The 24,838-nt window shown below is 36.6% G+C and overlaps 1 protein-coding gene across 1 annotated transcript in view; it reads right to left on the bottom strand.

The window, feature by feature from the left end:
• Atg4a (autophagy related 4A cysteine peptidase) overlaps nucleotides 1-24,838 on the bottom strand; it is a 58,037-nt gene that overhangs the window by 17,403 nt on the left and 15,796 nt on the right. Inside the window, exon 2 of the mRNA XM_010603051.3 lies at nucleotides 1,988-2,098. Within this exon, the coding sequence (XP_010601353.1) occupies nucleotides 1,988-2,098 (111 nt within the window). The remainder of the gene's footprint in view (nucleotides 1-1,987; nucleotides 2,099-24,838) is intronic.

Below are 24,838 nucleotides of genomic sequence, written 5' to 3'. Positions count from 1 at the left end.
ACTGAAGACATGGCTAAAACACAAGAAATAAGAAAAGAAAGGATCCTAGATAACTCACTCATGAAGTAATCATTCCTAGTCTGAATGATGATGAATGACTGGATCTCTCACCATTACCCATTGTCTATTATAAAAAACTAAGGGGTTGTATGTTTATGTATGTGTGTGTGTTTACATGTCCAATGTATGCATTTAACTGGAAAGGAAATATCCCCACTAAGCAATAAAATGTGCAAGATATTTACCCATAATACCTAGTACAACTGGTATTTGTAGTCTAAGTAAATATATAACATCACAAATGTTTTTGTCTTTATTTAAAATGTGCTTTCTTGCATTTTATGACAAATTTACTTCAGTAGCCACCAATACAACTTCTTCATTTCCATGTCTACTTAGATGTGGTTTCTTTCTTAGTCATCTCTTGCCCTCTTAAAAACATATTCATAGTTTTATTCTGTAAAGAAATTACAGTCATCGCACTTTAAAGAAGAAAGAGAAATTCAATTTTAACGAACAGTTTTCATTTTCATTTCATTTTCTCTCATTCCTTTTTGATTTGCCTCCCTATCCCCAGTGCCTAGCACATTTTGGGAAGCAGATGTATAATGGTTAACACACTGCCTGGGTTTGCTCCTTGATTCTGCTACTTACCAGTTGTGTAACCTTGTTACTTAACCTTTCTGAGCTTCAGTTTCCTCATCTGCAAAATGGGGAGAATAATACCTACTTCACTGAGTTGTGGGCATTCAAAAAGATAATACATATAAAGTACCTAGATGATGCCATGTACACAGTTAGCCTGTGCCAAACATCAGCTGTTATTATGTAGCACCTTCTCAAATGTTCATACCGTTCCCTCCTACCTCTACAGCTGCTGTGCAGTCTAGCTTGCTTATATGATGGAAAGAAAACATGAACATTTTGAAAATAATTTCACTCAAAAATGTATTTTTCAGCTTAGTACTTAACTACGGGCATATTTAGCAAACTCAGGTTTCTTGTTATCCTAGAAAACAGAGCTCCAATCTGTATACTTTAAGTACTGGGGAAGGAAGTTAGGATGTAGAAAGAGAAGATGACTTTCCTAAGTTAGGAGAAGAGTCTGAAAACAAATCTCCTAATTGCAATCTCCAGACTCTCTCCCTGTTCACAAGTTTCCACTCAAAATAATGAAGCCAGACTCAAGAGGAGGGGGCCAATGCCTAACTTCCTCTCCTGCTTTTTGAGCAGATGCTTCCTGTTCCTTACTTAGCATGCTGAGGACCACTGAAGATGATCTCAAAAACATAAATCTCAGAGCTGCCTCTTCCCAAGCTCTGGCTTTATTGGGTATTGAATAATTAGCAGTTTCAGCTTAAAAAATCTTCCCTAATCTATAAGAATGTGATGGTCAAAAAGAAAAATTTAAGCCGTTGTTCTATCTAGTTGCAGTGGTTAAAAGTTCTACACAAAACCAGAATAAACTGAGACAGTGATAAAGTCAGAAAAAAGATTTAAAACATAGGACTCTGTATGTCTGATATTGTTTCTGACAGCAATGGCTTGTTTAGAAGTACCTGGGTGTTTCTATCAAGATGGACAACAATGTGAGATAAACGAGAAATACATAGCCCAGTTACCAAAGACTATATACTGTTCAGTGCAACCAGGAATGGGTCCATGTTTTTTGAAACCCAGTATTTGTAGAATTTGGAGATTCTCCTTTAAAAAAAGAATAAAAATATATTATTTTTACGAATTGTACAAAAACCTGTAACTATATTTGAACACCACTAGAGACTCAGGAACTTGAAAGGGGCCTATGCAGCAAGCAAGGCGATTGAGGCTTATATTCTATTTGCTACATCATATATCAGCCTCAGAGTAGCATCAACATTTGTCAAGGAAATGGCTCCATCAACCCAAGCAGGAAAGCAGGGAAGGACCTTAACTTCAGGTACCCACCTTAGTTGGATTGTCAAAGAAAAATGCTAACAAGATATACCTGTTTTAAGGAGATGCTGCTTCCCCAGGATCCATACCAGTTCGTCTGTATCTGGAAATTCTTCTAGGTAGTCAGCAAAAATAGTAATCTGGTTTTCATGCTCGGATAAAACTGAAAGAAACATAGCAAAATTTAACATCTCTTTTGATCCTCTCTTCCTCAAAGTCCCATTTAAACCATCTCAAAAAATCTGGCCACAGTTACTTCAAAACTTTTCTTCCCCACGGAGCATTCTTTATAAATACACACTTATCTAGCTTCTCCTAGCAGGAGGGTATCAAGGTAAGACAGAAATACCTGTTTCTTATGTCACAGGGAGTTTTATGATGAGGATTCTAGTGTCCAGTGGCTTAGAAGGGACTGTGACAATCCTGAAAGATTATACAACTGTGAAAATGATAATGCTTTAGCTGGAAGACAAGATGTTCTTTGTAGTATTTTACTTGCCATTTTATCAACCTATAGCTTCTACAAAGAAGACTCTTGAGGTAGATAATAAACATAACTTTGCTCTTAGGCTTCACAAATGACTATTGTGATATTATATAATAAGAAATATGTATTTGGTCTTTGTCCTTGTCTTCTGGCATAAAGCTCCTAAAACTTTTATAATTTTCCTAGAACTAGGGATGTCAGGTGCATCTTTTGTCCCAATATTTGATCTCCAGCCTCAGTACCAGATACAGAGCTTCTAGTCCCTTGGAATCTCCTGGGTAGTAGGACAAGTTTTGTTCTAAACAGGTTACTTTTGATGAACTCTCAAATGAGGACTGGTCACCAGAAAGATTAAGCAATAATTAGAAACTTAGAAGCTTTAGGCCCACCTTTTACCCCCTGGAAAGAAGAGTGAGGCTTGAAATTGTTTAAAATAGATCATGTCTACCTACAAGATGTCTCCATAGAAAACTCTGGACTCTGGGATTTGGAGAGCTGCTCAGTTGCTCAATATATTGAGGTGTCTGGAGGGTATTATGCCTAGAGAAGGCAAAGAAGCACTATGTTCCTTCTCCCATACCTTGCTACCTTATCCAGCAGGCTGACATCTATATCCTTTGCACCGTTCTTTATGATAAATGGGTATGTGCAAGTAAAGTATTTCCTTGAGTTCCATAAGTCATCTCAAAACTTATAAAATTTGAGGAAGGGATCATAGGAATCCCGATTTATAGTCAGTCAGGAGTCATATAACTGGAGTCACAACCTGGGAGTTGTGACTAGGATTTGAGGTGGGGTAGTCTTGTGGAGCTAAGCTTTTAACCTATGGGACATGATTCTAAATATAGGTAGCTTTGCCAGAAATAAATTGATCATACTCCAGGTTTCTATTGCAGAATTACTGGGATTGTGGTGAAACCCCCTACCCCCCCCAAGCACACACACACACACACTCATCTGGTGTCAGAAGTGTTAAGCAGTAAGTGTGAGAGTAGCAAAAAATAGTTTGGTTTTTCCTATCTCTAACTATGGTTAACTCTCAAGATAAATTAATCAAATGAAATAAAATAAAATCTCATTAGTTCACAGGCCACATTCTTTTATGACAATATCATGACAGGAGCTAAAAATTAATTTTTGTACCACCTATGAGGAAGCTGTCTGCCTAAAGACTCAAGACTGATTCATGAAGAGTCCCTAGCTTAAAATATTTTGTAAATAATTTTCTGAGGAAACAATATTCTAGATAATAAACAAGTTTTTAAAGAAGCCCATAAGAAAGGCCCCAGCCCATCAGATAACAGCTTCACAGGTGAGCAGGCCCCAGCCAGAAGATCACTCAGATACCATCAGTAAGAGCACACAGGCCTCAGGCAGAAGCCCTCCTGGAGAACAGCTGCATAGGCCTCAGCCAGGGCCCTGCCCAGACACCAGCTGCTTGGGTGCACAGGCCCCAGGAAAAGGCCCACCGAAAATACAGCTGTGCAGGCACACAGGCTCCAGCCAGAGTCCTGTCCAGGTACCATCAGTGGGTGCATGCAGGACCCAGCAAGAAATATTCCCATGTACTAGCAACTCAGGTGCATAGTGCCCAGACAAAGGTACACCCAGACAACAGCTACAAAGGTGGGCAGGCCAAAGCTAGAGAGCTGCCCAGATACCGTCACTAAGTGTCCATAGGCATCAGCCAAAATCCTGCACAGACAACAGGCCACTGCAGGGATAAGGAAGACAATCATTTGGAACTCTGGAGTTGGCATAGTGGTAAGAAGCAGAGAGAAGGCCTCTCTGAGGCTTGTTAGGAATTGAAGCCCAATGGGAGAGCAAAGATTCACCTCAATAAAGGTGCCGCAAACTGCATTTCTTGAAATTAGAAGACATCTAAACAAGACTCAAAACCAGAATTCCAGGTCACCTAAGATAATCTAAAGGGGCAAGAAAATGGAACAATCTGAAACTCAATGACCTGGACTCCCTGAAGAAAGAAGATCTGGAAAAAATAAAATCACAAATAATTTATCAGATAACAACAGAGATTGTGGCTATAATGCAAGACATGATTAATAACTCCAGAGCAGACACAAATAAAAAATAGAGGAGCTGAGGAATATGGAATCCGAGCATAGAAAAAAATAGAATCCCTAAAACAGATGCAAACAGATTTCCAGGAGATTAAAAACTATATTGATTGGGACAAGGATTTAGCTCAGTGGTGCCACCACCTGCCTTGCAAGGACAAGGTCCCGAGTTCAATCCCGGTACCAAAAAAAAAAAAAAAAAAAAAAAAAAAAAAAAAAATCCATTGAAAGTTAACTCAGCACAATGAGCCAATGAGAAGACAGAATATCAGATATAGAAGACAGGATTGCAATTAGTGACCAGGAAAAGAAAGATTTGTTTGAAAAAGCAAGGGACCAAGAGAAATCAAGCCAGCAGCTTCAAGATGATGCAAATAATAATATAAGATTGACTGGAGTCAATGAAAAAATAGGACAGGGTGCAAATGACACTAAAAAAACTTTTCATAGAAGTAATGGCAGAAAACTTCCCAAGTAGGGGAAAAGAACTTGACATACAGATAAGTGAGGGATATAGGACTCTAGCTAGCATTGATTTTAAAAAATCTACACCTAGGCACATAATGGTCCAGATACCAGAAACCCAAAATAACAAAATTCTACAAGCAGTTAAAAAAAAGAAACAAATCATATACAAAGTATAGCCCATCAGAATCACAGCAGACTTCTCAACACAAACCCTCAATTCAAGAAGAGCCTGCATTGAAGTATTACAAGCCCTAAAAGAAAACAAGCTCCAACCCAGATTGATACACTACAAAACTATGTTTTAAAATTGATATGGAAATAAGATACATTCATGACAAAGAACTTCTCAGAAACTTCATAAATATCATACCATCACTCCAAAAAAATGTAAACAATATCCTAGGAAAATAATGAGGATCACAACACGACAAAGCCCAGCAGAATGAATCCAACAGGTATGATGAGAAATTAAATGCAAAGAGGGAGAATCCAACAACAGGAAAGGGTCATGACAAAGATAAATCAATGCATATCAGTTATAACCATCAAGGTTAATGGTCTCAATTCACTAATCAAAAGAAATAGATTGGCAGAATGGGTCAAGAAGCAAGATCCAACAATATGCTGCACACAAGAAACACACTTAATTCAAAAAGAAATTAATACACTGAAATTTAAAGGATGGAAAACAATACTCCATGTGAGAGGAACCTGAAAAAAAAGCAGAAGTAGCTATCCTCTTTGCAGATCAAATGGATTTCAAACCAATATTAATTAAGAGAGACAAAGAATGACTCTACATGCTTGGAAAGGAAACCATCTAAGAGGAAAAGATGACAATCATAAGCATATAAGTATCAAAGACATGTGCTCCCAACTATGTAAAACAAATCCTAACAGACATAAAAAATCAAATAAGCACTAATAGAATAGTAGTGATGGATATCAATAATCCAGTATCACAAATAGATAGATCAGATAGACATAAAATAAACAGCAAAATACTAGAATTCAAACAAACTCTCGGAAAAATGAACTCAACAGATGTTTACATAGTGTGCTACCCCAAAAAGTCAAAATTCTTTCCAGATACACACAGATTGTTCTCCAAAACAAACCACATAATTGCTCATAGAACATGTTTAAGTAAATGCATAGGAATTGAAGTCATCAACCAAGAACAAAAATCATATGATCATCTCAATAGATGCAGAAAAATTATTCTACAAAACCCAACACCCATTCATGATAAAAACCCTACAGAAAATTGAAATAGACAGCCTTTATCTCAACCTGATAAAAGCCATCCATGAAAAACCAATAGCTGACAACATCATACTAAATGACCAAAAACTGAAATCCTTCACTTTATAATCAGGAACAAGACAAGGCTGTCCACTATCTCCACTCCTATTCAATAGTTTTAGAAATATTAGCCACAGCAATTAGAAAAGAGAAAGACATAAAAATAATAAATACAGGAAATGAAGAATTTAAATCCCATTACTTGCAGATGACAAGATATTCTATAAAGATGACCTCAAGAACTCCACCAAAAGTCTTCTATGCTTAATAACCAAATCTAGTAGAGTAGCTGAATACAAAGTCAACAGACAAAAATCAATAGCTTTCCTATTCATGAACAACAGACTCACTGAAAGAGAAACTGGAGAAACAACTCCCATCACAATAGCATCCAAAAAATGAAATACCTAGAAATCAACCTAACAAAACCTATCAAGACCTCTACTCTAAAAACTTTAGCACTCTGAAAAAAGAGATCAAAGAGGATATCAGAAAATAGAAAGACATCACTTGATCCTGAGTAGGAAAAACCAATATAGTGAAAATGAACATACTTCCAAAACTGCTACACAGATTCAATTCAATCCCAGTTAAAATTCCAACAGCATACTTCACAGACATTGAGAAAATAATCCAAAAATTCATTTGGAACAAGAAGAGACTTAGAAATAGCAAAAGCAACTCTATGCAACAAAGACAAGGTAGGGGGTATCACAATCCCCAACTTGAAACTACTACAAAGCTACTGTGAAAAAAACAGCATGGTAATGACAAAGAAACAGACCTAAGGACCAGCGAAATAGATTAGAAGATGCAGAAACAACTCCAGACACAATCAGCCACCTCATCTTTGACAAAGGAGCTAACTATCTTCACTAGAGGAAAAATAGCCTCTTTAACTAACTGTGTTGGAAAAACTGGTTTTCCACTGGCCAAAGATTAAAACTAGACCCCTATCTTTCACCATGTACTAAATTAAAATCAAAATGGATTAAAGATCTAAATATTAAAAAAGAAACACTAAACGTGCTGGAACATAAGTTAGGTAGAACTCTCAAAGATATTGGTACAGGAAAAGACTTTATAAACAAATCCTCAGCTGCAAGGGAACTAACAAAGAATCAACTGGGATCTCATCTTTTTGAAAAGCTTCTGCCCAGCAAGTGAAACCACCAACAGAGCTAAGAGGCAACCTACAATGTGGGAAAAAGTTTTACCACCTGTTCCTCAGGCAAAGGTCTACTATCCATAATATATATAGAACTCAAAAAAATCAGACTCCCCAAATTAAAAAACACAATTCAAAAATGGGCATCTGAAATGAACAGACATTTCTCAAGCAAAGAAGTAAAAGCAGCAAATAAACATAAAAAAATGTTCAACATCACTGGTCATTCGAGAGACAAAGATGAAAACAACACTGAGATTCCACCACATCCCAGAAAGAATGGCCGCTATCAAGAAATCAACCAATAACAATTTTTTGCGGGGTTATGGGGAGAAAAGAACCCTTCTTCATGGTTGGTGGGAGTGCAGACTGGTGCAACCTCTGTGCAAGTCAATATGGATAAAGCTTAAATAATTAGGATTAGAAGTCCCATTTGACCCAGGTATTTTCCTGCTGGGTATCTTCCCAAAAGAATTAAAAGAATCATACCACAGTGATATATGCTAACCCATGTTTATAGCAGCACAGTTTGTAATTTCTAAAGCTTGGAAACTGCCCAATAGCCTATCAACTTGAGACTGAATAAAGAAGATGTATTTTTTTTAATAAAATGGAGGACTACTCAGTCATAAAGAATGAGAAAATACTTATAGCTAAGTGGATACACTTTGAGGCCATACTCTTAAGTGAAATAAATAGGACACACAGGTGTAAATACTGAATAGTTTCTCTGGTGTGAGAAACTAAAAGTATAAATAAGGATCAAAATGTATAATAGATAATGTGAAATAGAAAAGGTCCAAAGGGGAAGGGGAAGTAAAAGAGGTAGGGGAAATGAAAGAAGAGAAAGGAATAAATATGATAAAAGGAAAAAGTGGAAACAAAGCCTTTGTAAATAGGGAAGGATGGTGGGGTTGAAGGGAGGGCAGAGGAACAGGGAAAAAAATAAGAACCAAGATATATCATGTAAAGGTACAAAATCCCAATGATGAATGTCATCATACTGTATACCTGAAATGTACCAATAAACAATGAATTTTTAAAAAGAAGCCCATTAGAACCTGTTCTAATCTGGAACTAAAATATTTAAATTGATTTTATGTTTCACAATTTGTGGTGCTATTTGTATTAAAAAATGTACATCAAGTTCAAGGTAAGACATTCAACATTCACCTTCTCTCAGCTCTTGAAGGCTCCCTGCCTCCTACTGAAATTAGAGCTCAGAGTGAATAGGGACCCCTTTATGAAGCTCTCAGTAGGTGCAGGGCCTCTCCCCAGCTGGTTTCTAAGCACCCTAAGTGTGTAGTTCCCTATGCAAATGACATTGTGGGATATGCTCAACTGACATGAAAAGAGATATTGTTTTGTTTTTGTTTTCTAAGGCAGAAACATGTTATCTTCATAGAAACAAATATTTCTAAGTAGAAGCAAATCCTCTGATTATGAGAACAATATTCATCTTCTCTAAATACTTTGTTGCAAATTGAGGTTATAATCTGTAAAAGCACTTTTAGAAGGATAGTTTACCAAAGGGACTGCTTTTTTAAAAAGCATATTACAGAGTTCCAATTTTTGTAGCCTTTCCCCTTAGGATATTTTAATTATTAAATTACAAGCTCTGTAGTGCTTCATTTTTAAAGAAGTTAGAAATGAAAGAAATGGCTGCTCTGTTCCCCACAGGTACCAAGCTGCTAGGGAACCTGTGTCCTCTTAGCCTCTCTGCTGCTGGTCTCAGCCCCTGGCCCCTGTTAAAAAAAAATAACAGGCTAAAAATGATCAACTGGGTCAGGCCATGCCTGGGAGTGGACCAAAGCAGTGTAAATCACACACTGTATACCTTTCCACCCCTCACAGGCCAAGGAAATCATGAAAATGAATTTAACAGTGTAGCTTAGAAAGAGAAAGAAAATCAGATAAAATCTAACTTGACAGGACTGTGGAAAAAGAACACCCCTGGAGCCCAGGAAGGGGTGTACACTGGATCAATGTACAGCATGTATGCATGAGCCCTGGGTCTTTTTTTGTACTGGCACCAGCCTTGTCTCAGTGAGTCATTGCCCAGTTATCTGGTCAAATTAGTACAGCCCTATAAAGCCTGTGACAACTGCCCTGCTTCATTTGATATGACTCTGAGCAAAATGGTAGCCAAAGAATTTGATTCTGGCTCTTCACCCTCTTTCAGGTCTAGTTGGGCCAGCAAGAAGGTCATTACAGTCCCTATTCTTGATTTTTCTCTTAAAAGATAGATTCGCAGAATGCAGTGTGTTTGTCCATAGCTCAGCACTAGTCAATGCTACATGTATGGAATAAATGAAATCCAGAACAGAAAATGAATTTAACAGAGGCAAGAAGCAGAGGCATGTGGAAATTGTACATAACAGAGTTTGAGGGGAACAGAGGAGTAGGTCCTACACAAAAATAATTCAGATGATGAAGCAATCTGGATAGAGGTTATACTATAGAAGTCAAATCTGACATTCAACACAATTATTTCTCACTAATAGCAATCCCTTTTTAAAGAATTTAGTACAAATTACTTTCATATTGCCTTGAAAAATTAATAAACCTGGTATAAGCCTAAAATGAGTTTCCTTCGCTTTCAATCTGTTTAAAGACCAGGAGATTATACAGACAGATTTACAAACATGCACATTCATGCACTAAGAATTAGGTACCACATTCCTTCTTTCCTTTCCCCTAACCCTCCCACTTCCCCTTCCCCTTTAGACCTTTTCTTTCCGTTTCACATTATTTATTATACATTTTGATCCTTATTTACACTTTCAGTTTCTCACACCAGAGAACCTACCAGAAAAGGAAAAAAATTGAAGCAAAGTATTTATAAATAGGAAGGGGTGGAGGGTTTGAAGGGAGGGCAGGGGAATGAGGAAAAAATAAGAACCAAAATATATCATGTAACGGTACAAATTCCCAATGATGAATGTCATCATATTGTATACCTAAAATGCACCAATAAACTTAATGAATAATAACAACAAAAAAAGAATTAGCTTCTACAAGTTTGAGGGACAACAGGCTTCTTCACCCTATTCCATTTTACTTTAACAAAAACTTACTGTACTCAAGCTTCGTTGGGTTAGCTTAGTGGCCAACTAATAACTGGACAAAGATTTCCTTAAATTCCTGGAACCAAAGTTTCCAGGCTTCATCAAGGGGTTTTGTGTACATGTTGAGGCATGTCTTTAACATCCAGCCAGGCAGGTGATAACAGCCAGAGAAAGAGCTTAGAACCTACTCAGGTCTTTCTTGAGCCTATACACAGCTCTGGGAATGCACACAACTTTATGCATGCATATGGTCTTCAGATTCCAAGGAATATGACCAACCTTCTCAAAGTCCCAAAGAATCTTATCTCCCAGGTTTTCCTTTTAAACTTTTTGGTTAGCTGAAAATGTTATCTACCACTTTAGGCAGCAGAGAAGTTACTTGATTGCCTCTAAAGATATTCAAAAAACATCCTCAGTAGACAGGTTTCTGTTGCCCTGAATCAAGTCAAACAAATAGTCTTGTAAATGGTAGTTTTCAGATAACCATCAGACAGATGAAATACATAATGACAATTTTCTAGATATTAAGCTGTGAAGCGGCTCCAACACCATTTTTTCTCCTCTGGTGGCTACCAGCATGCTGGTTTTCACTGTGATTGCAAGCTCTTGATGTTAAGAGCCATAGAGCAAGAGATAGGAATAGGGCAGGTGAAATTATCACAAAGATTACTCCTCTTACCAATACATTGCCAGTTTTCTTGAATATATATTCCTTGAATTGTTGTAAGACTTTAGTTCATTTCTAAAATGTTGAAAAAGTTGATTTTAACAATGCCTGCCAATTTTTCATTGCTATTAAGGAAAGAATTTTCAGAGGTCTTAGATTCTACCATTGTTGATGTCTTAATATTTCTAGCAATTTTTCGGAGCTATTTTGGAAGATTGAAAGTAAATGGGAAAATAACTTTGAAAAACAAAATTTTGGTACAGCGTAACAAAGGCACTTGTATTATATCAAGGTTCCTATGTTCTATGAAGCATATGCTAAAGAAAGAAACAACACAAACTTTCTAAAGTGGAATCAAAAGGCCACAGAATCTCAAGAACTAGAAAGTTCTAACAGCTTGCCAGGACACTGCTGGTTCCAAAGCAATATATATGTTTAACATAATGTAAAGTCACATCTTCAAAAACATAAGAAAATTTCCATAGGAAAAGATGTATGGTAATAATTGAATATTCATTCATGTCTCATTCCATAAATTTTACTAAGGATCTAATATGTGCTAGGCACAGAAGAGAAAATATCAGTGAGATACAGCCTCTATCTTCCCAAAGTTTTTTATCTACTAGGGAGGCTATTTCTGGAAACAACAAACAATATAAAGTATACTGAGTGAAAAGAAAGGTATGTGGAAGGCAGGGGAAGGAAAGGAGACAAATACTGGGGCTGAATGGACCTTTCCCAACCTAGAAAAGGTGGTATCCGAGCTGAGCTATAATGACAATAATATAGAAGTGGTCTATTCATCAGGTGATGAGCATTTGGTTTTTTTCCAAGATAAAAAAGATGTGGCTTTTTTCTACAATGTAGTATACTCAGCCATAAAGAAAGATAAATGAGACATTTATAGCTAAATGGATGCAATTTGAGACTATACTCTTAGGCCAAATAAATCCAACCCACATGTGTAAAAATCATATTCTCCCTCTAGAGTGAGAAATTGAAAGGGTAAATAACTAAAATGTATAATAGATAATATTAAATAGGAAGAAACTGTTCAAAAGGAAAGGGAAAATGTGAAAGGAAGAGGGGAAAAGGAAAAAGTTGATAAAGAAGGAAAAATATTTTTAAAAGATTTTATAAATGGGGGAGGGGAAGTTAAGGGGAGGGAAGGAGAATGGGAAAAAAAGAGGAATCAAGCTATATCATGTACAGGTACAAACTCCCTTTGATGAATGTGATTGTTATATATATTTACATTGCACCAATAAAATTAATTAATTTTTAAAAGAAGTGGTAAGAGGGATGGAAGGAAATTCCTGTTTGAGGAAACATCAAAAGGACTTGACAAACAATTAAGTGTAAGGTGAGGCAGAGAAAAGCGAGAGTCAAAAGTAATGTACTTTTCATATGTGAGCAATGAGATGGTGACAAAAATGTATAAGGGTAAATAGAGAGATAATAATCTCAGCCTACTCAGAACATCTTAGATTTATGGATTTGGTAGACAAAGGGAAAGTTTGATTTGTTTTTCTTTTTACCCAAAGTAAAGGGCAAGTCCATTCATACAAAGATTTTGAAGAGAGGAATAGTAAATTGCAGGGTCATTAGCAGGGCCTAGGAAGGTAGTAAAAATTCCAAAAGACCACAACTCGGGCACACCCCAAAACTGTGCTTCCACTCTCATCATTCTAGATTTCCTTACTACCCAGTTTCTCAGTCTCTGCTTACCTATAAAGGTCCTGCCCTATTTTCATTCATCTTCTTTTCTGGGCTCTGCTTTTCTGACAACCAAGAATTTGGAAAATGGAAGACTGGACAACAACTCCAAAAATTTCAAGTGGATTTTCACATTCAAAGTTGTAATTTTTCTTGAATTTATACAGCAATTCATACCCTTGCAATGATAGGTCATCAAATAATGCAAAAGACATAAATTATTTCTCTACAAAACAGTATAAACTCTGCCCCCCTCAGAAAAAAAGCATCATTTTTAGTCTTGGGAATTTTAACCAAAAGGTTATCATTCAGTAGAAGACTTTATGATATTCTGTTTAGCTGACTAGTGCAGGCAGTAGCGGATCATAGGAGGCTGCACTGAATAAATCTCAGTGCAAGTCAGCAAAATAATAACCATCCCTGTTGGTAAGAGACCATTGCTGTGATTGTACCTGACTGTGTGGTTTCAAATCTTTTGGAAATGGTCTGTGGGAGGAATTTGGAAAATTAGAGAAATCTTTGAATGTGGTGAATAGTGTTTGATATATGATATTAGTCTAAGCTCAGAAGACTAAAATGCTGATAGAAATGCAGACAGTAAAGACCAGGCTCAGGAGGTTTCAGTTGGGAATGAGGACTCTGTTGGAAACTGGACTATGGGCCATGCATGTTTCATTCCAGCAAGGAATTGTTTACATTCTGTCCATGTCCTAAGACTTTATGTGAGGCAAAATTTAAATACTGATTGGGTAGAAAAATTTCAAGGCAGCCTGACATTCAGGTTGCAGCATGAATACTCCTGGCTGATTTTAGCTGAATTTAGAAAAAATTTGGAGCAAAAAGCAGAGCAAAGTAGTTTGAAAAACTTGCAGTTTTGCCAAAAAGGAACTACCTGCAAAGATAGAGAAAAGGAGAGCTTGATTGCTCAAAATATTAGCATTAAAAAGAAGTCAAGTACTCTGCACAAAGACAAAAGGACAGATGCTTTCAGGGAATCTCAGAAATCAGCAAGATCCTACCCATCTCACGCTCCAAGGTACAAAACTGTAAACATTTCATTTGAGAAGTCCCTAGGACATCTTCTCAAAAAGGGCCTCCTACAGAATTGGTTCACCAGGATTCAATTCACTGTACTCAGCTAAACCAACAAGAAGAGCCCGCTGCAGACATGGTACAACAGGACCCAGCTATTGCCTGAGCTGGTGGAGACCTTGGCATCCTCCACGTGGTGCTGGTTTTACAGACACAGTGGATATGAGGGTTATAAAGTCACGGAAGATTCCACCCAGATTTCAAAGGAAGGCCTGGGACACCAGTCAAGTATCTCATGAGAGGGTGGTCCATGAAGCTGTGAGAGTTAAACCAAAGGTGCTGTGGATATCCCACGAAGTTGGAGATTCCAAGAATGTAGAACATCTGCTTTAAATCGCCATAGGCAGTAAGTAGAACCAGTCTGAGAGGGCCAAATTGGCTGCAACCAGCAGCACTGTAGGGGCAGGACACCCAACCCCTTTGGAACTCATATCTCACCACAACTTGCTCTATGCACTGGACATGGAGCTTTGGGATTTTATGTTTTCTTAACTGGGTTTCAGTCTTGCTTTGATCTCATTCCATTCTTTCACCCCATTTCTTCCTTTTGGAATGAGAATTTTTACCCTGTGGCATTATATGTTGTTTGAAAGAATTTAATTTTCTTTCTTACATTTATTAGGGCTTATAACTAAGAATTTGCCTTGAGTCTCAGAGGAGACTTTGGATTTGTATTTTTCAGAAATGTTGGAAATGTTAAGATTTCAGAGACTCTTAGAGATGGACTAAATACATTTTGCATAATGAGATGGACCATTCTGGGGACCAGAGATAAATGTTATGATTTAGATTTAAACTGTCCCCCAGTTGTCTCACTTTCATAGTCAGGGACTGGTTAGATATAGCAAGTCACTGGCAATGTGACTGGGAAGGGTGTATTGTCCCTGGCTCCTCCCTTTTCTCTCTCCTTCTTGGCTGTCATGAAGTGAGTGGCATTCCTCCATCATGCCCTTCTGTCATGCTGTTTCTGCCTTGGACCATGGATTGAGTCCTCTAAAAACCCTGATCCAAAATAAACCTCTCCCCATTTAAGGTATTGAGTATTTTGTTCCAGTTGTGTGAAAGCTAATAAACCTACTGTAATACTTTGGGCCTCATATTCTCCATCTATAAAATATATATACCATATTTTTAAATTAGAGGGCTATGAAATTTACATAGTAGGTTGCAGTCAGTATTTTTTAAAAATGAAATTGAGGGCCTGGGATTTAGCTCAGTGGTTCTGGCACCTGCCTCACAAGCACAAGGATCTGAGTTTGATCCCCGGTACCAATAAATAAATAAATAAATAAATAAACTTGAATAGAACAGAAAGTTGATTAGAGTATACTATCCACTACAATGGTAAATATTCTTTCATAAAACTTGTTTGTATACAGACAAATCAAGTTGCAATTTAAAATGTATTTTTCATTGTGTTATTGTCATTAAAATGTTAGAAAGTTGATGTCTAGATCTATACTACAGTTTAAAATTAAAAACAAAAAATTTAAAACTCAGGGAGGTGGAGTATAGCTCCACAGTAACATTTGTGTACAAGGTCCTTAGTTCAATCCTCTGAACACCTCCACAATTCAGTTCCTCATAGCACTAGTCACATTTTAAGCACACAACAGTTACACATGGCTACCTACAACCATATCAGACAGCATGGATACAGAACAGTTGCATCATCTCAAAAAGGTCTACTAGATCTATTCTAAGGGTTTTTCTATTGTTGTGGAAGTAGGATGAGCTGTTAGGAGGCCATAAGAAGGTTCCCCCTAAGAGTCTTTATGTGGATTTCTAAATAAATAAAACCACAATTATTCATTAAGTTCTGAACTTGGTTCAACAAGAAATACAGATGAAATGGCCTCATAAACAGTCACTAATGTTGAACGAACCATCTAAGCAACATAAAATAAAAATCTAGTTAAAGATATGAACCTTATGCAAAGGAGATATTAATAAAAAATGTATAGGCAAATGGTGACAATAACTAAATGCTGTCAATATTCACTAAAAGGGAGATGAATAAGCATTGGAGTCATCAGGGAGACTTCAAGAAAGAAATAGGATTTGAACTGGTCTTTCGGTTATTTCTTAGATTTTGATGAGCAGAGATAAGAAGAGAATACTTCTGATGAAAGGAATACCATAAGTTTATATGCACTGAAGAGAAGGTAGGTTCTGGGAAATATTGAAAAATGAGATAAAAGAATTGGTATGTGACTCAATTTTGGAGTGTTATATCTTGTATATAGGTGTTCCCCCAAATCCCCCAAATCCTCATAGCTGGTGCTTCTTGGAGCTGGCTGGTGTGTGATACTGAAATTAAGGGTGTAAGGTACTAAATTAGTCCACTGATTGAAATTAGCATAGCACTAGGGTGTAGATAATGAAAGCCCCACCCTGGGTGTGGGTGGTACCACTCAAAAGGTTTGTAGCCTGGATGTGATAAAAGGGAAAGGGAGGCTTGCTTTTTGATGCTTCTTATTGGCTGCTGCCTCCTACTGGCTCTGTCATGGACTGTTTCTCCTCTATGATGCCCTTCTTCCATGCCACCCTGCTTTGGAGACTGCCAACTATGGACTGAAACCTCTACAAACTGTAAGGTAAAACAAACCTGTCTACCTTTAAATTTGAGTATCAAGTATTTTGTCTCATCAACAAAAATGTAACTAAGACAGAGTGCATAAAGATAGCCAGTAGAATTCAAGTCTTGGTAAAGTCATTTACAGTTTTCAAAGCACTTTCATGTGATCCTGGAGATAGCCCCCTGAGATAATCAGAAAGGGACTATTATTTCTATTTTAGAGTTCAGGGAAAAGACTCTCAGGACAGGAAATATGAGTACCATAGGTCACAAAGCTGAATCAGGCCAAGTTAATCTTATTCTCTACAAAGTATTCTTACTATACATTGTTGTCATAATGAAAGCTAGATTCAAGGCACTGAATACAGGAGAGCAATGAGAACTTTTTGTGGTAATCCAGGCCTAATGTGTTGAAGGCCTGGTCTAAATTGGCAAGAAACCAAATGCTTTGGTTATATAACATACCATAAAACACACTAACAATAGAGTACTCACTGTTTATAGGGGAGAGTAAGAGTAGGGGTTAGAACAATGTAATTATATTTAACAGGAAGCAATCAAAAATTATCCAAAAGGTGCCTGCTCTGTTGGCACATATACTAAAATTGCTCAAAAGAAATAAATATTAACAATATAATTCATATACTGTGTCTGGATTTTTCTAGACAACTAAAGGAAATCTTTTGGACACAATTCATAAGCATACAACATTTTATGTATCTATGAATTTTTATGAGGCATATATGTCTTGGTAATGATTCTTTCCCCTGTCAATTTTAATTTTAATTTCACAGAACTAATTGGTCATATGTTCTGTTACCTCATCTTGATTTCTAGTGAAAAAAGGCTAGTGCAAAAAGGTTATGGAGCTAATGGCCTTCTAGTTTTTCTATACTAGTCACTAAAACTATCAGTTAAATTAATTACTTAATACTGATTTGCTAAGAAGATACTAAGATATGCCATTACCAGATTAATTTTAATAGATATCTTCAATTCCCAGTACCCCCAAAAAAAGAGAGAGAGAGAGAGATCTCTGCTAGTGTCACTAAATCACTAACTCCCACAGTCTTAAACTAGTTCCACCTGATAGGAATCAAATACAAACTATTTAGCATAACATTTAAGAGCCTTCCTGTATTTTCAGTTGTTTTCTACTGTTCATTGCTTCCTTTATTGTATCTGATTTTGTTAAACAAAATATACTACATCATAGACTAGAGATTTTTATCTTTGCTTATTCCTGTCCTACTTGCTCTTAAGTCCTATCTCAAATGCTATTTTCTTGACAAACCTTTTTTCAATTTTTCCAACAAGAAGTTGGGAAATGTTTCATCTTCTAAAACTCCAGGGTACTTTATTTATTTATACCTACTTTATGGCACTGTGCTCTTTGTACTTTAGATTATTGTAATATGTGGATATGTCATCTCTCTGCTATAGGAATGAACTCCCTAAAGTCTCAGTTCATGTAGTGATCATCTCTGAATCTCCTATAGCTCTGGTTAGAGTACCTTCTGATGATTAATCTTCTAAGGTCTGTCTAATGTTTATTTGTGTGCCAGGTATTTTGTCTCAGCAACAAAAAAATAACCAAGCCAGAGTACATAATGACATCTAGTAGAGTCCAAATCTTGATAAAGCCATTTATAGTTTTCCAAGCACTTTCATGTAAAAAGCGGATGATATGTTTATTGAAATGTAGCAGTCCTTTACCATGGCACCAGTACTGTTCTAGGCCATGACAACAGCAACATATCTTAGCAATTCCAAATCTAATGGGGAGACAGAGAAAACAGAAAAGTTCATTTTGATACTATATGGCAGGTATCTGCACAGAGGGGTAAGGAAGCATAGAAGAAGATAGTTTTAATCCAAACTGGGGCCATGATGAGGTTTCAGAAAAAAGCTTTATCACAGCCTAAAGGATGAGTGAGAGTTAAACAAATTGGTCAGAGAAAGAATGCTCTAGGCAAAAGAAGCTTGTAGCAAAACACCAAGGGCCAAGAGACTATGCAATAATGACATCACATAAAGACTGGCAATGATTGAGGCTGGAGAAGCAGCTGGAATCAGAAGACAGCAGCCTTGGTAAGGCTTCTGCATTTAGGCTTCGTAGAGCCCCCTGAAGAGTTTCTAATGCCTCCAGAATGAAGTCCAGGAATTCTGTAATTTGCAGACTAGAATTTGTGTGCCAGATCACTGCCTTTAAAACAAATTTCGATTTTTTACTATTCACTATCAAATTAAATTCTGTTAGAAAAGAAAGACTGGAAATGGCTGTTTTTGTTGAGGGAGGAGTTAAGGTGGATCTCTTAACATGCTAAGTGTTACACCACCACAGAAGTACAGCGTCCTATCCAGGAAACACACTCTTCATTTGAAGCAGTTTCCTAGTTTTCTCCTCAATTTATAGGTACCTCACCCTCTTCCTAGACCAAAGAAATTTTCCCTATACACTTTCAACATCACACTCCATTAGTAAATGTTGCCAACAGACACATGATGCTTAAAAATTCTTTACCTTAGAAGTAATGTAAAATTATAGTGCCAGAGTTAAGTTTTGGATTACATAAAATTATACACATGCCTTCAATTTCAAAGCAAAAGATGTGGTATCTGTCACCATTGCTCCAGCACCAGGAAGGCCTGCTTACCGCACCCCACCCCTGCCGGCACTGTCCCTGCTGCCATTGATCCAGCACCATGAAGGTAGCCACACGGGCACCCCTGAACCCCCCCAAACAACCCCCCACGCCCTCACACCTCCTGATTGTGCCAGTCTTTGGACCCACTCTGCAGAGGCAAAGGTGGTCCTAAAGGGTATTTTTCTGAGCTCCCATCTTTGAACATCGTTAAAGAAGGGGCAGGGAAAACCTGTAGAACTGTGTGGAGTTCAACCTTTCAGGAGATGGGGGAACTCAATCTGGGCCTTACAGCCTCAGGTCAGCCTGCATCGTGGGGTACTGCCATCAACTAGCTTAGATCAGGGGACTTGGTTCTGCACATGGAAGCACATGTTGTATATTATGACAGCAGAGATATAATCTGAAAGAGGCCCTTCAAATTCATTTGTTTTCTTTCTTTTCCTCATTCCACTCTGCAAATTCTTTCTTTTTTCCATCCTCTTTCTCCAACTCAGTCTCTTGCTCTACCATATTATCCCTCATCTCCCTGTTTCTGCTCCTGCCCTAACTCAGATTTCTTTGTTTATCATTTTTCTATTTTCTTAATGTTCTTTTCTTCTGTCATTCTATCTCACTCAAGGGTCGACAGTTTCAAGGGAAAGTGAGCCCCTATTACTACTAAGGGAATATATTCTTGTCCTTATACTTCTACTCTGTCTATCCCTTTTGAATTTAACAGGTTCCTAAAGATTGTGTGGTCATTATATGTCCTCTGGCTTCACTTGAAACCTTCTCCAATTCTTTTACTTATCTACTCCTCTCATCCTAACTGTCTAAGCCCCCATCCTAAATGGTAAATATCCTATATTGAAAAGTTTATTCACTGAAAACATATTTTAGTCTGCTTCTTGATTTTAATTTAATTCACGTGAATTAAAGGTGATAGACTAATGACTACCACAAGTGGTCAATTTGCAAGTTGTGCTTGATCCTATTGTGTTGCTGATTGTATCAATTGGGATAAAGGATTGTGATTGATTCAATAACCTGTTTTCTCTGATATTATGAAAATGAGAATGTCTATGAGTCATTAGAGAACCAAAAGCTAAAGCACAACTATATCAGCAAGATTTAAGTAATAACCCAAAAGTTAAACAAAGGACAACCCAACAACAAAAATAAAAATGAGAAAACACTTAAGCAAGACACAAAGACAGACTTCCAGTTCACCAATGACAAAGAGTAGGGCAAATGAGGATGAAAAGTCTGATAGTGAACCAGCAGGACACACTGAACCCATAGCACAAGAAGTAACAAAACAGATCAATCAGGCTCTAGAAAAATTCAAAACAGAAATAATTTCCCAGATAACCATAGAGATGGTGAGCAAAATGAAAGACATGATTTGAGACTCTGGAACAGAAACTGACAAAAAAAATAGATGAGCTCAGGACCACAATAGAAGCCATGAAGGCCCAGCATAAGAAAGAAATGGAAACAATGAATGCCCAACAGAGGAAAGAAATGTAATCCATAAAACAGATTCAAACAGATATCCAGGAGATTAAACACTCCATTGAAAGCATATACAACAGAATAAAAGACTGTGAAGATAGAATCTCAGGTACAGAAGATAAGATTGCAGTCAGTGACCAGGAAAAGAGAGATCTCTTAAAAACAGTAGGGGATCATCAGAAATCGATCCAACAACTCTTAGATGATGCAAAGAAGAATAACATAAGACTGATTGGAATCCATGAAATAGCAGGAAAAAATACAAATGACTTAAAAAAGCTGTTCACAAAATTAATGACAGAAAACTTCCCAAACAGAGGGGAAGAATTTTTGACATTCAGATAAGTGAGGCATATAGGACCCCAACTAGCTATGATAAAAAAAAATCTACACCTAGACATATAATAATCAAGATCCCAGAAACCCAACAGAAGAACAAAATACTACAAGCAGTTAGAGAAAAGAAACAAATCACATGCAAAGGAAAGCCCATCAGAATCACAGCAGACTTTTCAACACAAACCTTTCAGGCAAGGAGAGCCTGGAGTGAGATATTTCAAGTACTAAAAGAGAACAACCCCTAGACTGATGTATCCTGCAAAACTCTCTTTCAAAATGGATGGGGAAATAAGATACTTCCATGACAAAGAACACCTGAGAAACTACATGAATACCAAACCAGCACTACAAGCAACTCTAGGCAATATCCTAGAAAAAGACAAAGAAGGTAATAATACCAGGAGGCCCAACAGAGCAAATCAAATAGGCAAGGCAAGAAACTAAAAGAAGGTGAAAAAGTAAAAAGAGTCAACAAAAGGCCAATAACAGGACAATAATAAGTTAGTACATATCAGTTATAACCATCAATATCAATGGCCTCAACTCACCAATCAAGAGAAATTGACTGGCAGAATGGAATAAGAAGCAAAATCCAACAATGTGTTGTATACAAGAAACACACCTAGTGCAAAAAGAAGCCCATAGACTGAAAGTGAAAGGATGGAAATCAATTCTCCATGTGACAGGAGCCCAGAAAAAAGCAGGGGTAGCAATCTTATTTGCAGACAAAGTAAATTTCAAACCAAAACTGATTCTAGTATTATAGATGTAGGACAGTACTGTATCATACCTCTGTGAATGTAAAATATTTTGTACCTGCTTGATGATACATAGTAGTGACCATGCTTTATCAGAGCTATTTTTAATGATGTTACTCTAGAATGTTCTCTTTCCAGATGATGATTAAGATGCTAATAAAAAAAATGGTGCCAGGTACCACAACAGCAACAGAACTTTGCTGTTTTCTGGGTATTATTCTTTTCTTCATTTTTTGTTTGTGTTTTTTTAATGGAGTGTGCTGAATGTCTATAACTTTGTTCAGATGACTGCATAACCTTGAAAAGCTGTTGCTGCTATTGAAGCATAACATACTGCTATTTCATATATATATAATTTGAATTTTTGGAAACTTTAACTGTGCTGTCAACTTTGGAAAAAGTTATCCCAATTTACTGTGTTGAGTTGGCATTGTACAGAAATGGACAGCCATATTGGTCTAGAAATGTTAATTTTTTTTCCATTTGTACAAAGGTATCACACTGTATTAAATATGTAAGGTCAAATCTACGTGGGTTTGATTACAGAAACTAATAAAGTATTGTCTAAATCATGAAAAAAAGAATAATATAAGACTATAAGAGCAAGAAGCAATTTAAATATGTTCAGGGACCATTTTCATCTTCAGAATTAAAGATTATTTTAATTTTACATCACTGCCTTTTCTCTTTTATTTTCCTTTTTAGTTTTATTTCAGGATTCCCTATTTTTAATGTACATACAGAGATTTCTTTAACTGAAACACCAAATAGTTTCTCTGGTGTGAAAAACTATAACAGTACACAAGATCCTAATGAGATAATTAATAATGTGAAATAGGAAGTAAAGGGCTAAAGGCATAGGGAAAGTGGGAAGGGTGGGGGCAAGGTAATAAGGGAGAGGGAAAAAATATGAGAAACTGAAAAAAAGGAAATAAAGTTTTTGTAAATGGGGAGGGGAGGAGGGGGTGAAGGGAGTGCAGGGACAAGGGGAAAAATAAGAATCAAGACCTATCATGTAAAGGTACAGGAACCCAATAATGAATGTAACTGTATTCTATACCTAGACTGTACCAATCAACTCAATAAAAAGAAAAAAGAAAAAAAGAAAAAAGAAGCCTTTATTAAGCCTACCCAGGTAGGGACTGGGTGCCAATTTTACAAAAGTAGTTCAACAGTAGCAAGAAGGGACAAATGACAAGGAAAGTGACAGAAATTCATAAAATCCTAATATAGATTCTCAAGCACAAACACATATATCCAAAGTTAAGGTTCTGGGACCATTTAACACAGGGCAAATATTAAAAACCTTTCAGTATGCCTTAGAATATCATGGCTTTATAGATTAAGCATTCTACTACTGAACCCTCAGCCCTGCAGTGTTTAAGAAGTCAGGGAAACAGATTTTTTTTTTAGAGAATTCTACTCAAAATGGTTAAAATAGTAGGAGCTCATGATGTTTATATAGGGTAAATAATAAGTCATTTGGAAAAATTAGTTATTAAATATGCCCTTTTTCCAAAGTGTCGGCTGAGATTTTACTCTAATTGATCACATAAGAAGAGTATTAGCGTATTAGGCTGTATAGTAAAAGCAATACTATAAGAAACCAGATAAAGGAGGTAAACATGGGTAAGCATGGTCAGAGAAGGCTTCTTGAAGGAAATAAAATTCAGGGTTTAGTTTCTCTTTATTCATGGCCTGGTGCTGCCTTTCTTAATTGCCACCCTTAGGCAGTCCTGCCAGGGCCTCAGCTTCATAGTCACTAAAGGTTATAGTCACAGTTCCCATTCTACCATAGTATATAGAAGCCATCTGAGGTGTCCCTTCCTGATTAAGCAAAGCTTATAGCATGAATAGTAATTTTCCCAAGCAGCAAAGAATTGTACCCTGTTCATAGTTAAATACACTAATGTTATTGGAAAAGTAAGGTATAGCAACAAATTACTGCTTGATAGTTTTCATTTTGGATGTAGTTTCCCAATGGAAACTGTAAAACTTTGCTAAAAGAAATTAAAGAAAACAAAAGTAAATGAAGACACATGCCATGCTCATAGATTGGAAGATTTAACATTGTTAAGATGTTCATGCTACCTAAAATGATACAGAAATTCAACACAATCCCATTCAAAATCCCAATGAAATTCTTTGCAGAAATAGAAAAAGATTCAGCCTAAAGTTCATATGGAATCCCAAAGGATCATAAATAGCCAAAACAACTTTTAAAAAGAAGACCAAAGTTAGGAGAGAAAAACTTTCTGATTTCAAAACATTACATCCAGGATGCCGCTCAGTGGCACCATGCCTGCCTGGCAAGCACAAGATCTTGAGTTTGATCCCTGACAATGAAGAGAGAGAGAGAGAGAAAGATACCTTAAAAATTCTTACAAAAGTATAGTGATAAAAACAGTATGGTATTAGAAGACAAGTAAATCAATGGAATATAATGGACAGCCCAGATATTAACTCTAGCAAATATGGTCAAATGATCTTTGATAAGAGTTTCAAGACCACTTAATGTAGGACAGACTATTCAACACAAGGTTTTGGAGCACTAGATATCTACATGCATGAATTTCAACCCTTACCATATACCATATACAAAAATTACTGAAATATGTTAAGATCTAAATACAAGACCTAAAACTATAAAATGCCTAGAAAAGAACACATAGAAAAAAATTACATAATATTACACTTGGAAATAACACACAAAAAATCAAGGTAATAAGAATAAAAAAACAAGACTATATGAAATTCAAAAAAGTTTCTGCATTAGAAATAACCAACAGTGAAACAGCAAAGTACAGAATTTGAAAAATTATCTGCAAATCATATATCTGAAAAGGGGTTAATATTCAGAATATATAAAGTATTCCTACAGCTCAGCAAAAATTCAAACAAACTTATTTAAAAATGGTCAAATAATTAAATGGACAGCTGCCCAAAGAAGATATACAAGTGGCCATCAAGCATATGAAAAGATGCTCAATGTCACTAATCTTCAGAGAAATGCAAATAACAACCTTAGTCAGAAATC

Source organism: Fukomys damarensis, unplaced genomic scaffold, assembly GCF_012274545.1.
Source record: "Fukomys damarensis isolate Sample0158 unplaced genomic scaffold, DMR_v1.0_HiC HiC_scaffold_39, whole genome shotgun sequence".
Classification (NCBI taxonomy): domain Eukaryota; kingdom Metazoa; phylum Chordata; class Mammalia; order Rodentia; family Bathyergidae; genus Fukomys; species Fukomys damarensis.
Note: the sequence above shows the minus strand (reverse complement) of the source record. Positions and strands in the feature narration are given on the sequence as shown.